The sequence below is a fragment of the Micropterus salmoides genome, unplaced genomic scaffold (genome assembly GCF_014851395.1).
Source record: "Micropterus salmoides isolate LMB-PRFRI ecotype aquatic unplaced genomic scaffold, ASM1485139v1 Ms_hic_scaffold_14, whole genome shotgun sequence".
Taxonomy (NCBI): domain Eukaryota; kingdom Metazoa; phylum Chordata; class Actinopteri; order Centrarchiformes; family Centrarchidae; genus Micropterus; species Micropterus salmoides.
In genome coordinates this window covers 4,933,648-4,950,516 of record NW_024040485.1, presented here as the reverse complement: position 1 = coordinate 4,950,516, position 16,869 = coordinate 4,933,648, and the positions used below count along the sequence as shown (strand labels likewise).

Here is a 16,869-nt window from a genome sequence, read left to right as displayed (position 1 = left end):
CAGCTTCTAAATCATTGTCATATACTATTAGCCTATCTGACTACTCTTTCCAAATGGTAACAACAAAACGTCTGTAAACTAATTGCAGCTGTGGATCTCTAATCAGGCACCAGACACTGGTTGCAAATTAAGAACTGGCCATTATCTGCTGTGCAAAGAATTTTAGGACAGCTAATTAAAAGTGAGTGACCATTTTTTGGCACGCTTTCCAAATGCAGGATTTTAAATTGTGTGTTGGATAAGAAATGACAGTTGGTTTTCTCTGCTTGACCCCTGACATTTTCTGTGGTTACCCCACACAAAAGGACTGACTTTGTGGCCTATAGACATGTATGCATTTGTCTGTATCTACTTATGTAGGTCCTGTGTTTTCTGATGATGTGGTTTTCAGCTGTGGTATGAATATTAAAGCTATGGTTTTGGATGTTGTGTGAAGATAAGATTAAAGTTAAGATAAAGTTTCTACTTAAATGTCTATATAGAATTTAAAAGAAACCTAGACATCTTGTCCTGTCCCCTTGTTCTGTACAGGATGCTGTGTTGCTCTTATATGTTGTAAAATGTATGTTTCTGCAACAAGATTGTTTGCATTTTTTGAACTAGGCAAGTAGCAATCAATTAAATGAATACATTCTCAAGTAGATCAAGCAATCGCACATACAGAGTACAGTGCAGTGCATGAGAATATATACAAATACACATATAAAAAAGACCTGACTAGTACAGAGCAGTACTGCTTATCTGCATGCTGTTTATGCCCATTGTTTTGTTGCTATGGATTCATGCTGTCACAGACCAGCATCCCACGTGCATTGCCACAAACATCAGTCACTGCTTCATGGCAACTGCACTGATTCTATACGCATGCTTTGCATCAGAGTCAGGATGACTCCTACTTCCAAGAACAAGAAATGTGCAGGAATTCAATTTGATGTCACTGGTTCAGAGACTCTAAACACAGAATTTCACTGGGGAGAACAAAGGGTTTTTAGTGATGACAGAACAAAAGTATCACTTTAGAAAGAGGTGTCAGTATGGTGCAGAAATATACTGACATGAGTTTCAAATCAGAAACCACTGTAGTAATAATGAATGGAAGTCAGTTGTGTTGTTTCACAGACATTACATAGAAATGAATGTGTATAGCAAATAACTGAAGCAAAATAAAACAAATCCTTTAAAGCATCCTCCCCTTGAATTAAAATGTATTTAACATGAGCTTTGTCCCAGTTCCGTACTGCATGTGAATTCTAAGCAAGTTTAGAGTTTTAAGTGTACTAAAAGTCAGTATACGTACACATATCTGCTTAAATGTTGTGTGCTGATGATGCCAAGGGTCCCACATTGCAATGCACAAGGAAACTGCAAAAAACAAAACATGTTGACGAGACACCTAAAACATGTTTAGAATCTTTGGTAAAGTAAAAGTACTTCTATTACATCTTTATCATAGCATATAGCACATACTTCTGTGTTAGCCTTTGTATGCTTTTGTTGAGCCAATAATCTGCCAGGGGGAGAACAATGATTTTGGTCTATCACTTAACAGTTAAATGAATGCACAGGTCAGTTCCCCAAACCCTGTTGCATTTCTCTAACTGTATGTTGCATAAAAAAGTATTTCATACTAAAAGTGCATCCAGTATGTGCATTGACATTACAATTCCATTGTCTCTCTCCAATGTTTAAGGTCAACAATGAATCATCAATGCTTTAGGGAAGCATGACTCTTCCCTTCTAATACTTCTAATTCATCTGTGTCACAACAGAGACCTGTCCATGTGCTCTCTGTCTCTGAACCCCATAGACTCATGACAGAATGTGATGCTGCTGAGTGCTGCAACTGTGCCCACAGCTGAGATCTCAACAAAAGAGACTCCGTTGTGGAGGCGCTCGACCGGGCCGATGGGTCGAACAATGGCGCTCTGTTCCAAATATGTTGTTTGTCACATCGCCTGCCTTTAACTCATCAATGCCGCTGTTGTTCCACTTGATTTCAACTTTATCCCACATCTTATGCAACTGGATATATAGTTTTACTCACATGTATTTGTATGTTGGGCGTTAGTGAGATTAATAATAGCTCAGCATTAGTCAGTGTTTTGACTGATGGAGTTGGATTAAATAAAACATTCTCCGCTGAAAAGGCTGACGACTGATAAAGCACACATTCAAACTGATTGAAGGCAATTTAACTCCTCACTTAATATCAAAGCTTAATTATTTTAGATTGCATCACCTGTATTTTAAAGCCATGGAATAATGAGCTAAGGAGATTCTTTCCAAAGTGGATGTAACATTTTACAAATGAAGTTTTTATGCTAACAGCATAATATAGCCTGGAGCAGAGCACATATCGAAGACATTCTCTTCATATATCAACATTTAGGCCTATTACCTCTGATTAATATTCATGCTTCTTTGATCTGGTGGAACACTGATCACCGCATAGCAATGATTATTCACATTAAAAGGAGGGGGAAAGGCAAATACATTTCTGGAGGAGTGCCAGTGTGTATTTATAACATGTCACTCTAGAGCTGTGAGAGATATATATTGGGATCCTGTATTAGAAACTCTCACCATGCACCATGGGTGGCCCGCGCTTTTTTACGTCTTCCTTGCTGCTAGAGGAAACAAGTAAACCGATGATGTGGTTTCATGATCGTAATCACGAATAGTAAACAGGCTTTGCTGCAAGAGAAGCATGCTCGCTTTCTTAGAAAGAGAGCCACAACTCTAAAGTGATTGAGAATGAAACCAAGACAAGCACACACATACAAATGCATATTATCTCCAGCAAAAGCAAACATGTCCCTCATGATATATGCCTTAAGCTGCTACCACTACAATAACCTGTACAGCATTTTGCGAATAATCATCTTTATGGCAAACCTATTATAACCTAATAGCTTATTAAACTGTCTCCACTGTCACAGGGAGGCTCATAATAATCCTCATGGATCTCTGGACAGCCATGAGAAGATTTCTATCTGATTTGTTTCATAGACCACAGAAATTGATCCGATCTTTGACGGTCCCCCTGAGTTTGCAGGCACCACCAACTATTATTGCCGCGATGTGCGCTTTACAGGCAGCTAAATACTGAACCAGTGTGGATCTTTCTTTGCAGACTTCCCTCTTTACATCCAACCCTTAACTCGCCAAGAGAATAGACGTCCGTAATGTACGTGTGATGAAATATCACAAAGGTGTGTCTATTTAGAGACCGAAGCGTTGCTTCACAGTGGCAACCTGCACTTCTCCTGCGGTTGCCGCCGCTACGGAGAAGCTGAAGCTCGCATTTAAATCAGTAGACGAGACTTCCTAGTTTTGGTACGAGAGGAGTCCGGGTTATATAGCGCTCTAAAAATAGCGCTGATTTAGCCCAATGGGAGCAGGAGACGCTTCGGACCGCGCGCCAACCACAACAGACAGGATGAGTCGGCTCTGTCTCAGCATTGGCCAGGGGTGGTCTGGTAGGCGGGTGGTACGCTCCGTCGAGCCCATTGGTAGACACGCCGAAACGTAATGTAATCACATGGGGGTGGGTTTGTCTGTAATTTTGAATCGGGGGGAAGTTTACAGTGCGCTGACGGACTTTTGGAGACTTCAGTGTTGTGCGCTCTCTGTGCGTCACACGCTCAAGCCCTCCACTGGAAGCGCACTAGTCCCGACGATCATACATGCAGATACAGCCAAGACTCCAGCTTCTCTCCGAACACAACAGGCTTCGTTTTCTCTACAAGCTTGAATTCGCTTCTACTTGTGGCTGCATCTTAGGTGTGAAATGGATGTCATCCCTATGTGTAGCATCTTCCAGGAGCTCCAAATTGTGCACGACACCGGATACTTTTCAGCTTTACCGTCTCTGGAAGAGTACTGGCAGCAGGTAACGAGTTATTCCCTCCACACAACACACAGCTTGACAGCTCGTCCCGTGCTCATGTGCGATTGTTTTTCATAGAAGTGCAAAGAATGTGGGCAATTTCGGTAAACTTGCTTTCAGATGACAGCTGCGCGTGGACGTGCAAATGTCAAAGTTGTTTATGGAACACGTTTGATTTAGTTCAACAGTTAATATCAGTTCCCCTGTTAAAAGTCGCGTTCATAGGGGAAGCGATCCAAGTTCCCTTAGTGACAGATCTGTTTAATATTCTTATGATGCTACCATATGCTGTAATAGTGTGGCTGTGGTACCAAATATGGACTTATTAGGTACCGTGCTATTGGCTACTTTATGGAATTATTTCGATTTCTTTAAATATCACTGTAATATTCCCAGAATAATTCTGAAGTGACTTGCAGTTTTACTGTGTTTATTATTTTTTTTATGTTTTAGCATGTTTGTAGTTGTTTCTCCGGTGAGGTTTGCTGTTATATTAGATATTTTCGGGTCCTGCTTGCAGGTTATAGAGGCACGTCGGGTTGTGATAAAATAAAAACAGGCTGTGTTACAGATTTAGCGACTGAATGGCGAGCCGTGCGTCTTTGCGCGTATCTCCTCCCCCCCCCCCCCGTCACACACACACACGCACACACACGCACACACAGATGAGAGAGTGACAGACTGACAGAAAGAGAGAGAGACTGATTTCTCTTCCAATTTGGCTCGGCAAAGCGTCCCCTGGATGACAGAACAGTGCAGTTTTATACCGCACTGCTGACGAGAAACATTTGCCTTGAATTCATTCTCTCATTACTAAATTGCTGCAATGTCCCCACAATTTTCCAATTTTAGAGTGTATTGGTGATAAGTTGGAGTGACCTTTTTCTACCATAGGCATTAAAGTCCATCTGTTCCTGACTTAAAGTGTATATATGATTTATTGACACCATACCATGCTTTATGGACATTTTTAATCCATAGTTGTATTTGCTATAAGATCTGGATAATGGTGTTGCTTGTTCTTCTGCTATTTTAATATAGTATTTCTATAAAATGTATGTAGGCATGCTTTATGTTGCATATGCCTCTCAGCTGTGAGCGGCCAAAGAGGGATATCCCCTTCTCAGAGAGTCTCATTGCAATGTTCTTAGTGTCCTGTAGAGGTACGACTCTTAAAAAGGTTCAAGAAAAGTCTGAAAAAATTATATAATTTTGTTAATCATCTCGCGACCTTTCAGATTTATTGAGTGACCACAAGCTGGGGGGTACCGTTGGTCTATTCACTTCTGTTATAATAAAACTCAGCTGCACATAATAATCTCCTTAATTAGGAAACTGCACAGGCCTGTTAGCTGCCCTCATATCTGGCCTGTGCTCGCTGACTGCAGTGGGTTGAGGAAGTGCTCTCTCACTTCCTTTTCAAAGAAAATATCCCCACAATCCACAGCGGCTCTTGCAGTATTCATGCCGGGCTTTTTATGAACCCCCGTGAACCAGACCTCCCTCCTCTCAGTCCCTGGTGTGCTATGTTATTTCTAGCGATGCCTCCAAATGCATTATTAAATCCACATTATGTTGAATAATTGATAGATTTAAAAGATCTACAAGCACTTCCCTAACCCAATGGGGGGCTCTGTAGCATATGTAAATTTCATGACCAACCCCAACGCACACCTACAAGCACTGACACACAACCGTGCAAGCGTTCGCGGCTAAGAGCACCTTGTTCTTGTATGCTCTCAGAAGGAAATGTGGTGCTTGTAATCTTCCCTGATATGGCCTCAGAGGGCAACCTTAAAACGTACTTGACTATCCTCTGCATAGGACATTGTGTTGTGCCTCATTCCTGTAGGCAGGAAGGAAGCGCGGCCAGTGGTGCAAGAGTGTCACAGCATTTCCCCCTCCTGCTGCTGCTGCTAAGAATAAACACAGTGTATAGAAGACACCAGAGTTTGTTTCCCGTGAAAACAAATCACTTTTTTTGGTCTTTTAGGGACTTTCCAGTTAAAGCGTTGTGTTACAGGCCTCAGGCACTGAGCTTCTGTCTCGACTTCCCTCCACACAGACATGTCTCGAGCTGGAGAGGTACCTCCAGAGTGAGCCCTACGTCTCAGCCACTGACCTCAAATTTGAGAGCCAGGAGGACCTGTGGAGCAAGCTGATGCTGGCCTGCGGGGACAAGTCAAACGAGCCGGACCCAAAGATCTCCCACATCAAGGAGGAGGAAGACAATCAGGACAGCCAGAACCACGACGCTGGCGGCTTCAACTCCGATGCCAGCAGCGAGGCCTCGGACAGCTCTGAGGAGCTCTCCCCTACCCTCGACTTCTCCTCCAGCTCCTTAACTGACATTCTGGGAGACAGTGGCGAAGACCTGGGATCCGCCATCATCAGCACGCCGCCGTCCTCACCTGAGCTGGGCAAGGAGGGCTCTGTCGCCCAGGTGTGGAGTGGGATACAGACTGTTCTGCACTCACCTGGGAAAATAAGGACTGGTGGCACAGACAGGACCCTGGAGAGGTCGGGGCTGACCAGCGGGGAGGCGTCACCAGACGGCAGGAGGCGGGTGCACAGGTGTCAGTTCAACGGATGCAGGAAGGTGTACACCAAGAGCTCACACCTCAAAGCACATCAGCGCACGCACACAGGTAAAAATGTTCTGCAGTGAGACCATGCAAATGTGTGTGTGTTGGGGGGGGGGACTACTGCCCTGACAGGTTATGACATCATGTTTTTAAACCACTTTTTGCACTGTAAAACCAAATCTAGAAGAAGAAAAGAGTGAAATATTCCTGGAAGTGCCTTAAATGAACTTTGATCTGAGTGCTGAAAAATGCTCTCACATACTTTGCATAGTTTGTCAGGAGGAATGCCCTCAACTGTGACCTAATTCACACAGAGGAACGTGACTTCATTTAGGGGGAAGGGAGGCAGAGAGCGAAACACGGGAGGGGGAGGGATGCTCTTTTGTGGCCAAGTAGCACCCAGAGGATGTGGATCCTGAAAACAAATCAACAGTTCTCAGATTTCACCATGGGAAAAGACTCAGCAACTCGCCCGTTTGCATTCACAGTGAAATTGTGGGAATCTGACATTTGCAGTGTTTTGTCTGGGGTTCAAATGTGAGCGGTTTCCCTCGTCACCTTTGACCTCTGCCAAGCTGTGCCGCCCATTAGCAGAGGAAGTCACATTCCTAGCATCCTTTGCCGACCATGTTAGCCACATGGTTAATGGCCTTTAGTACCATTAGGAACAGTCTCTTTTTTTCCCCCGCAGCTCTCCCCCATTACATAAGCCGTCTGCTCAAGCAGCTCCTTAAAGCTGCATACCACAGCTCTCCAGACCCACAAGGCACGAGGTTGTTTTTCTTACAGTGGTCAGTACAATCTTCTTAGCACTTACTTGTACAGGATCACATTTCTCTGAAGTCAGCCTTGTAAAACCTAAATTTTAATACAAGTAAAAACTGTAAATATTGGCTATATATTTGAGAAGGGGAATTTCAAAATGTCACATTCGGACATTTTAATTAACAACTCAAAATTACTACAATTATAGAACTTGTCAGAGGGCAAATTATTAAAATGACACAAAGAGATAAGATTCAGTAGCAATAATATCCGGTTTCTAGACTGGCTGGTATGTATCTCTAGAAGCATTTAAGTGTGAACTCTTCACAGAACCTGCTGAGTGACTGAGCATATGCAGAAATCTTTTAACAATGGTGTCTTTCTAAGGTTTAGAAATTTTGACAAAGAATGCACTTCATGATTAATGTAAATGTTTTGTTCCCCTGGTGATAATTGCAGGTGAGAAGCCCTACAGGTGTTCATGGGAGGGCTGTGCGTGGCGCTTTGCACGAAGTGATGAACTCACCAGACACTTCAGGAAGCACACTGGAGCAAAGCCATTCAAATGCAGTCACTGCGACAGGTGAGAGTGCTGGAAAGCCAGTAAATGTCCGTGTTAGCTGACACATGCAGATGTAAAATAGCCTTTTAGCTAATTCTGGCTCATTATACATTTATGTATTATTAGTGTGCATTATCCCTGTTAAATAAACCTGAAATAAAACATAATGGATGATGTCCAACAGATACAAAAATGGGTAATTAGTTTATCAAAATGACATGTTAGTTGGAGGGATGAATGAGGGTCAAGGATGGACTGATGGAATGGGGTCGAGGTCAAGGGGTTGGATGAAAAGTGAGTTCAGAATTAGCTTTATTGCCAAGTAGGTTTATACATACAAGGAATTTGCTTAAGTGTATTGGTGCATAATAAACAAAATGTATAAATATAATAAATTAAATTGATAGAATGGCAGCTTGTGCAGTTGAGTACAAAGGGATGGGCAAAGAGTCAAATGGGGTATCAATGTGTATAAGTCAGAAGGTGTTGTGATGAGAAGCGCAGGGAGTGAGACTGGGCTTTGTCCCTGAGCCTGCCACGTTTGTCATATCATACAGCCTACAGGAAAAATTGTTCAGGTCAGCCTCCTGGTCGAAGAGATCAGAAACTTCTGACAGCTAAGATATCTCCTAGTTGGGTGAAAAGATCTACCATGTGGCAACAAACAGGTGGCAGAATGGCTACAAAGCCACAATTGCTGGCAGTTTTATGTAAACAAAATCCAAACTCAAGAATCATGCAGTTGATTGTGCTCTCATGAAATTGGAGCTATACAATGTTTGTTTAATTGGTGTCACTTGATAAGAAGCCTCGAGTTTGGCCAGTGTTGATTTTTTTGCTACCAGCGTCACCGGACGTGACCATATTTGCACGAGACGGTGGAGCTAACGGCCGTGTGTGGAGCTTGCTTAGCTAGGTGCATCTGTAGTTCACGTTAACTGTCATTTTAACAGGGCTGAGAACTGTCTAGCGAACAACAGGCTTAAAACTAAATGTACTCACCAGAGAAAGTGAACAGCCGACTCCTAATACGCTTTTTCAACGGCGCTGGTTAAATGGACACGGGTACGAGTCACTCTGTCAATCACAGATATACTCTGCTTTCTGGTCTATTTTCCTCTAAATGGGACCATCATGAGACCTTAAACTCATGCTGAGAGTGTTTACTGAGGTAATAAATCAGCTGAGAAGTAGGGTCATTTTACCATTATTTCTAATGCAAACGGACTTCTTCTTGCAACCAGAAGAGTCGCCCCCTGCTGACCGTTCAATAAAATGCAGTTTTAAGGGACTAACGCATTCGCATTTGTCTCTGACCGGAAGCTTCCTGCTTGGGAATAATGCATGAACACTCAGAAAAGTTCTAATAACTTGATGAATCACAGAAGTGCAAAGCGAAATCCGACAGCAAAGGTTTCGAACACTACATGTAAGCGTAACTATATTCATATAGGAGAAGTTCTTAAATTCAACAGCTAAACCTTCTCTCTTTTTTCCCTTCTCAGGTGTTTCTCCCGTTCTGACCACCTGGCGCTGCACATGAAGAGGCACATCTAAGATGGCCTCCGTGTTGTGAGCTCAGAGGGATGAGTCTGGTTGATTGTCCTGACCTGTGGGGGGATCAGCAAGGCCGGTGTGTCCTGGGAGCGTTAACAGGGGCACCACCGTGTTCCAGTCAGTGGAAAAAGATGAAGCAACGCAGGCTATTATTTTGCACCATACTTAGTGCCTCCAACACCTCGCTGTGGAGATTGCTCTTGAAAGGCTTTTACAGAGGAGCGGGAGGGCGGGGAGAGACTTGAGGACATTTTTAAAAATGGGAAAAATCTGGGCTGGATAAGACGGGATGAGACTCTTCTGTATGGTGGTCGATGCTTTTTTCCTGGAGGATTATGGGACTCCTGTGGGGGTGTGGTTCCTCCAATGACAGTGTGTTTGCCTGAGCGCATGGGGTCTGTGAGTGCCTGCGACTGGATGCCTGTGCTGGCTTTATGGAGCGGATGGAGCTTGCATTGTGGAACTGCGAGTGAATGACACGGAGGGGTTGATGTTGTGCGAGGGAGGTTTTTGGGGGGATATCTGTGGTCTCAATGAGAATGAATGCAAGAAAAACGTGGTTCTGTCTGTGCTGTTTGAGTCTGTTGGCTGTGGAGGGGAGTAAGGGGTTATTTGGTGGAGCTGACATGCTAGAGAGCGCCCCCTTTCTGTCCAGAGGTCGAACTACAGCCCCCTCTTGAAACATTGGAGGACTTTTTGTTTAGTGCAGCTATTAAATGTGCAATGTACTATGTAGCCTGTCTCAAAACATACATGCTATAAAGCTCATTTTGTTGTCCATTGTGTAAGCTCTGTATTTTAAAAGAGAAAAAAAAGCAGTTGTACACAGTTATTGCCATTATAACAGAAGTTGCATGGGATCTGGGGATGTGTTGCTCATCTGTTTGCTTATAGGACAACAAAATTCCATTTGAGAGCAGCTACCTTCATATTATTCAATATCATAGTATTGTACAAAACACATAAGGCAGTCATTTTTTAGTTGGGGATACCACTATTGCTTGGCAACTGTCTTGATGGGATTTTTGTTCCTTTTTCTTCACTTTTGCTTGTCTCTTTTGTTCTATCTGTAAATGCACTGTTGACCTTACTGATGCCTTATGTAAGTGGCCTTGTCCTGTTAAATAGATCTCTCTCTTTCACTCACACACACACACACACGCGTACACAAACCAAATGGAGGTTGCAAATGCACTAGTGCGTTATTGAATTGCTTTATAAAGGGTCTGATCCATACAGTCGCACCTTTGCCCTTTTGTCTCGCAACAGACTACACTCCTGAATAAAAAAAAAAAAATCTATATATCAGCTTCGTAATGACTGCCATTTTTACATCTGTGTATTATTTGTTGAATATATCACAGCTATATCAAAACTAACTCATGGTCCCCAAAATGACCCAGGTCTGAGACAGAATTGTGGAGCACTTGGAAAAGCAATCCCATTTTGTTTACTACTATGTAGTGTAAGGTGGTGTGGATGCACTTCAGATGGACTGTAACTCATTGTCAAAGGTACATTGTCTTGGAAATATGTTCTCATGAATTGTGGCATACTCAGCCACTGAGATTGTGACAAATTAGGATTTAATGCAAAGAAACCATTTACAGCACGCTTGGGTCATTGATATCTGTTGATGTGTCAGAAGCTTACAGTCTGTTTTAGAATAATGACAACATTCTCAGTCATGAGTCTGTTTCGATGTTGTATGTAATGAGAAGTCTCGCCCTTGGGGTGAGTCAATATCTTTACTGAGTCCTGGCTTAAACAACCCGTGACCTGACTAAACAATACCAAAACCGGCCTAACCAGTTCAGCTGAGCTGTGCTGCAGGTCTAGAGGTTTCTGTCTGTGTCTGCAGTTGAACTGAGATGAGACCAGGACCAAGTATATGTCTGTACCAACTTCACTATATGCATGCTTTAACTTCAGTTACCGCACATGACTTCAGCGCACTTCTCTGTGCGTTTGATAAAGTTCTGTTTATTGAAATCCCTTCAATTTCACAATTGGATTAACTTAATCACAATTTCTCCTATTTCTAGAAAACGTTTTGGAGCCACAGTGTTTTACTGGATAACATGTTTTTTTGAAATGTTGTTGAATATGAAAAGATTGAAAAAGACGTTTTCTGTTTCAAGAGTTTAAGTGGTCATAAAACGTGTTGATGTCTGTTACTCAGTGGTCAACTCCGCAGGCAAACTCAACTACTGTACAGGTGAAACTGGTCAACATTAGAGAAAGTCCAAACACTGAGAAATGTCAAAAATGCAAAGATATGTACATTGTAAACTAAGAGAATTTTGTAAGGAAGCTTCTATTTTGAATGGGTATGGGACCAAAAACAAGTGCAGTGTGTTGTTTGATGAACCAATAAAGACAAGAGGCTGAAGTGTTGTAAAATAGGCACACTCCATTCTCCTTCATTTGCTTCTGTAACATCTTTATTTTTGATTTGATTGAACGTACGTTTAAAAAGACATCAATTGCGTATACACCTGTGGCCTATCATCTTTCAAAACACAAAAAAACAGACAAAAAAAATACTTGAGTTGTCATAATTATGCATTCTGATGTGATTTTGTTTCTCTCAACTTTTTCAAAGACCTGCGAAGACACCCTATCTTTAGCCAGAGAATCTTTATTGGATAAACGTGGAGATAAAATGAGGCTCTATTTTTGTTTGTTTTATGGCATAACAAGATTTTTTCATTTGAAATTGTTTTGTAAAATAGTTTCTGTATGAATGTATTTTTTAAATCGATAAAAAGAATTTATTGGATCTACATGTGTTTTTTGTTTTCTTTCTCCTGCAGCCTTCCCTGGACACAGTCAACCAGAAAGTCTCTGTTTATGGGATATTCAGTATTCCCAAAGCACAAATTATCTCTCTTACCTCCCCATAGAGGTCCAAAGGTCAGGGTCAACTACATAACTGCACCATATTGGCAGGGATTCAGTGATTAAAACCAGATCCATCAAAACATAATTATATCATTCTAAAACATTTCTATTAAAGGATTATTATTATTCTGGTTTATTACAAATTGTGTCTTAATTGCCTAGCTTTGGCCTTCATTACATTAGTATCAGTAATATTAACATTGTTATTTTATATTTACTTATTGTCATAAAAAAGACCAAGACTAACTACCCCTTTCTGTGGCTCTCAGCCCCAAGCCCATTGATTCCTACAAACAGGTCACAAATATATAGTTACAGTTTTTTAAAGACCCAAAATAGTTAGCCAGTGTAGTTTTTAGCAAATGTTATTTAAACAGAATGTAAGTATTTTTGGCAGCAGCACGGTGGTAATGGTAACTTTATTTTAGCAATGTCACCTGATGTGTCGTGAACAAGTTGCCTCTATGAGCTGGCTCTTTTAAGTGAACATCATGACAGAATATTTCATTGTATTGCAGTTGAGGAACCTCACATATTTATTTCTTGCAACAAATAAGAATCAGGAGCTGAAAGAGCTGGATCTTGGAAAGGAACAGAGCCAAAATATCCAGCTCCCTTGAAGTTCCCATCACTAATGTCACCATGTTTCCAGATTTCAGCAATTACATTGCAGTGTCATCATAACCAACATAAATGATGGCCAAAGTTGTGAAAATAAGATCCAAACTGGGATTATCCTTTAAATACAGTCATATCATGGTCCAAAACTCCGTATAGAAGCAGCTGAGATCTTGAAGGCGTGAAAACATATTGGGGGGGGGGGGGGTGATAATGGAATGAGTATTCTCACAGATTCATGATCAGGATGTTGAGATTGAAAGCTTACCTCAAGTTCAACATAAGAACAATGATATGAGCTGGTTGGTGATATGTGCATTGTGAGGAAAATCTGGTCCTTCTGCTCTAGCCAAGAGCGCAGAGTTTTCATCTTACTCTCCAAGAAATTTATGCAAATTAAGTTGTGCCACAAACAAATCCCTGATAACAGCTCTGCACACTACACAGACAAATAGCCTCTTCATCTCCGATTGCAAGCACAAAGTGCTTCAGCTTTAACACTGCTCTACTGAGCCTGCCATGCTCCGTGCCCCAAAGCCCCTAAATAATTGAAGCACTCAAGTTTTTTCCCCAAAAAATATATATTTATTGGTAATCTAATTCAAATTGCCAGAACTAAAAACTGTGCGATATAATAAAATAAACATGTAAAGAAAGGAAATATGAAAGACTGTGAAAAAATAATTATTTCTTCAATCTGACACTTGTGGATAGAAACTCTTATTTCCTAAGTAAACTTCCTGTTGACGGAAGAAATCTTCCAGCAATGACTGCAGTCGTTCTCAAACGCCTAAATGTTTATCCTGTCTTAAGGATCTCGCATGCCCTGCAATAATTTAGGGGAGTTGGTGTTTCCAAGTGTTGTGGAATTGGGCACAATCTCCATTTACATTGCCACACTGCCAATTATTTTGTAGACACCATAACGCCATTTATATCAATTAAATATGCATGACCGTGACAGATGTGACTTATTTCTTTCCTCTAGAGCTATTAGGCTTCCCACTGTGTACGCAATTAGAAACAAGCATGGTACTCTGGTTTGGTCAATTTAGTGGTAAAAGTGGAAAATGTTCCCTACAGATAACTTGAAATAGGTGCTTTTTGGAAAGGATATATAACAAGTGAAGGGATACACCCATTCCACTTATGTTTCAAAGCACTTGTTAAAGTATTAACAAAATACCAAATTAAATTTTTTTGGTAAAATTGTATGATTGGCATAATCATGGAATTATATTCAATGTTAATTTAAAAATATTTCAAAGCCTCCACTGCTTTTGTTTATTATTATATTAAGTCTTAAAAATATCAGAATTAAGCGTTATGAAAATCCACCGTTGGTAATTTGTGTGTTTTTGTAGAATGTAAATTCTTCCCTAGGTCATTTTAACCCTCACATTCCCAAAAACAATATAGAGCCTCAGTATATTAATGGTGTGTTCCATTTGACATGGGAAGTTGATGCTGTTGAAGTTGAAGTTGAAGTCGGATTTCCAACTCTGAAAGTCGGGACAACTGCACTACCCCATCTTTGTGATCCAAGATGGCTGTAGTTTATACTGTTTATTAGCACTTCTGTCTACTTGTGACTTTTCGTACACAAAGTGCTGTCCAACTGCTGTCTGTGGATGTGAAGCTACAGTGTTTAGTATGAGTAAATACCGCACAATGCGTTTTTTATCAACCGGCGTAACAATAGCTAACCTGACTAGTTGTAAACAATGGCTGACCGAGCGAGGATTTCCGACCTGTTAACTGGAATGCCGTCAACTCGGGTGTGACGTCATTCCCAGCTCCGCCCTCCAACTTCCGAGGTAAATGGAATGCAGCATTCAGGCACTGACTGACCAGACTAGCCAAAACAACCTGTTACTCCACTTCCTACTGCTACTTAACTCCAGTATCTCTTTTAGTCGAAACTGAGGGAATTATTTGAGGAGTATGCATTAGTACATTTTTTTTATGAAGTAAATGTATTCATTTCATCAATTTGTGCACTCACTTTCTCCAAAATGTTACCCTTGATACCAGCTGAGCTTTGCATGCATCTGACAAGCATTGGCTAAGAGTTTCCATTTAACTGGCACATTTAGCCATAACCATTTCACAGCACCTTAATTGTACTACAGTTACCATGGGGCAACTCAAATGGGGCTCAAACCCCCAACCTTGGCAGGGTCCACGCTTTACTCTTATTTGAATCTCTGCCCTGGTTGAAGTTGTAGCAAAGAGTTATTCCGAGGATGCATTCATATTAATGATCATTGGCAGCTCCATTTTGAGAAACGTGAATTTAGCGAAGCCAGCGGCCATAGTTAAGTGCATCCCTGGGGCCAGAGCGGGCGACATTGAGTCTTATTTGAAACTGCTGGCTAAGGATAAACATAAATACAGTAAGATTGTTATTCACGTCGGCGGTAATGACTCCCGGTTACGCCAATCGGAGGTCACTAAGATTAATGTTGAGTCGGTGTGTACATATGCAAAAACAATGTCGGACACCGTAGTTTTCTCTGGACCCCTGCCAAATCTGACCAGTGATGACATGTATAGCCGCATGTTGTCATTCCGCCGCTGGTTGTCGAGGTGGTGTCCAGCAAACGATGTGGGCTTTGTTGATCATTGGCAGACCTTCTGGGGAAGATCTGGTCTGATTCGGAGAGACGGCATCCATCCCACTTGGGAAGGAGGAGCAGCTCTCATTTCTAGAAATCTAGCCAAGTTTATTAGTGGACCAAATCCATGACAACCCAGAGTTGAGACCAGGAGGCAGAGTTACTTAGTGTGCATAAAAACCTCATAAAAATTAAAACCACAAGAGCAATAGTGCAAACTAATAGGAAAATTAAATGTGGACTCTTAAACATCAGATCTCTCTCTTCTAAAGGTGTACTAGTAAATGAACTAATATCAGATTATGATATTTATTTTGTCTTACTGAAACCTGGCTGGGTGATGGAGAATGTTAGCCCCTCTAAAAAAAGAAAATAACAAAATAAAGACAGTTAGCTCCATGGTATAATACTGAAACTTGTAAATTAAAGCAAGTATCGCAGAAACCTGAGAGGAATTGGCGTTCCACCAAACTGGAAAATTCTCGTTTAATTTGGCAAGATAGTCTTAAAACTTATAGGAAGGCCCTCCGTAATGCCAGAGCAGCCTACTACTCGTCATTAATAGAGGAAAATAGGAACAACCCCAGGTTTCTTTTCAGCACTGTAGCCATGCTGACAGAGAGTCACAGCTCTATTGAGCCAAGTATTCCCATAGCTCTCAGTAGTTACGACTTCTTGAGCTTCTTTAATGATAAAATTCTAACTATTAGAAACAAAATTCACCAAGACCTGCCCTCAACTGGCACCAACTTATCTCTAAACTCAGGAACGTTAGAAACAGCTGTAGAACCAGATATATGTTTAGACTGCTTTGCTTCCCTCAGTCTTTACCAACTAACTTCAATAATTTCTTCATCTAAACCATCAACCTGCCTTTTAGACCCCATCCCGACTAGGTTGCTTAAAAGATGTTTTACCCTTAGTCAGCACTTCTATACTAGATATTTATCAACAGGCTATGTACCACAGTACTTTAAAGTAGCTGTAATTAAACCTCTTCTGAAAAAGCCCAAACTTGATGTTTTAGCCAACTATAGACCTATATCTAACCTTCCATTTCTCTCTAAGGTTCTGGAGAAAGCAGTTGCTAAACAGCTGTGTGACTTTCTACAGAGCAATAGTTTATTTGAGGATTTTCAGTCAGGATTTAGAGCTCATCATAGCACAGAGACAGCACTGGTGAAAATTACTAACGACCTCCTTATTGCATCAGACAGGACTTGTCTCTGTACTGGTTTTATTAGATCTTAGTGCTGCATTTGATACCACTGACCATCAGATCCTATTACAGAGACTGGAACATTTCATTGGAATAAAAGGAACCGCTCTAAGCTGGTTTAAATCCTATTTATCAGATCGATTTCAGTTTTT

At 41.3% G+C, this 16,869-nt stretch overlaps 1 protein-coding gene across 1 annotated transcript; it reads left to right on the top strand.

Annotated features, from left to right (window-relative positions):
• The first annotated feature begins 3,579 nt into the window (after positions 1-3,579).
• LOC119901705 (Krueppel-like factor 6) lies at positions 3,580-12,144 on the top strand. Its single transcript, XM_038717295.1, has 4 exons — positions 3,580-3,892; positions 5,955-6,537; positions 7,699-7,822; positions 9,307-12,144. The coding sequence occupies exons 1-4, from the start codon at positions 3,791-3,793 to the stop codon at positions 9,356-9,358; spliced, it is 861 nt and encodes a 286-aa protein (XP_038573223.1). The 5' UTR covers positions 3,580-3,790; the 3' UTR covers positions 9,359-12,144.
• The last annotated feature ends 4,725 nt before the right edge of the window (positions 12,145-16,869 follow it).

Excerpts from the sequence above, each read along its gene's own strand:
- LOC119901705 (XM_038717295.1), top strand. The coding sequence starts at position 3,791 with ATGGATGTCATCCCTATGTGTAGCATCTTCCAGGAGCTCCAAATTGTG. Across the intron at positions 3,893-5,954 it reads TGGAAGAGTACTGGCAGCAG|ACATGTCTCGAGCTGGAGAG; the intron begins GTAACGAGTTAT and ends CCCTCCACACAG. Across the intron at positions 6,538-7,698 it reads ACATCAGCGCACGCACACAG|GTGAGAAGCCCTACAGGTGT; the intron begins GTAAAAATGTTC and ends TGATAATTGCAG.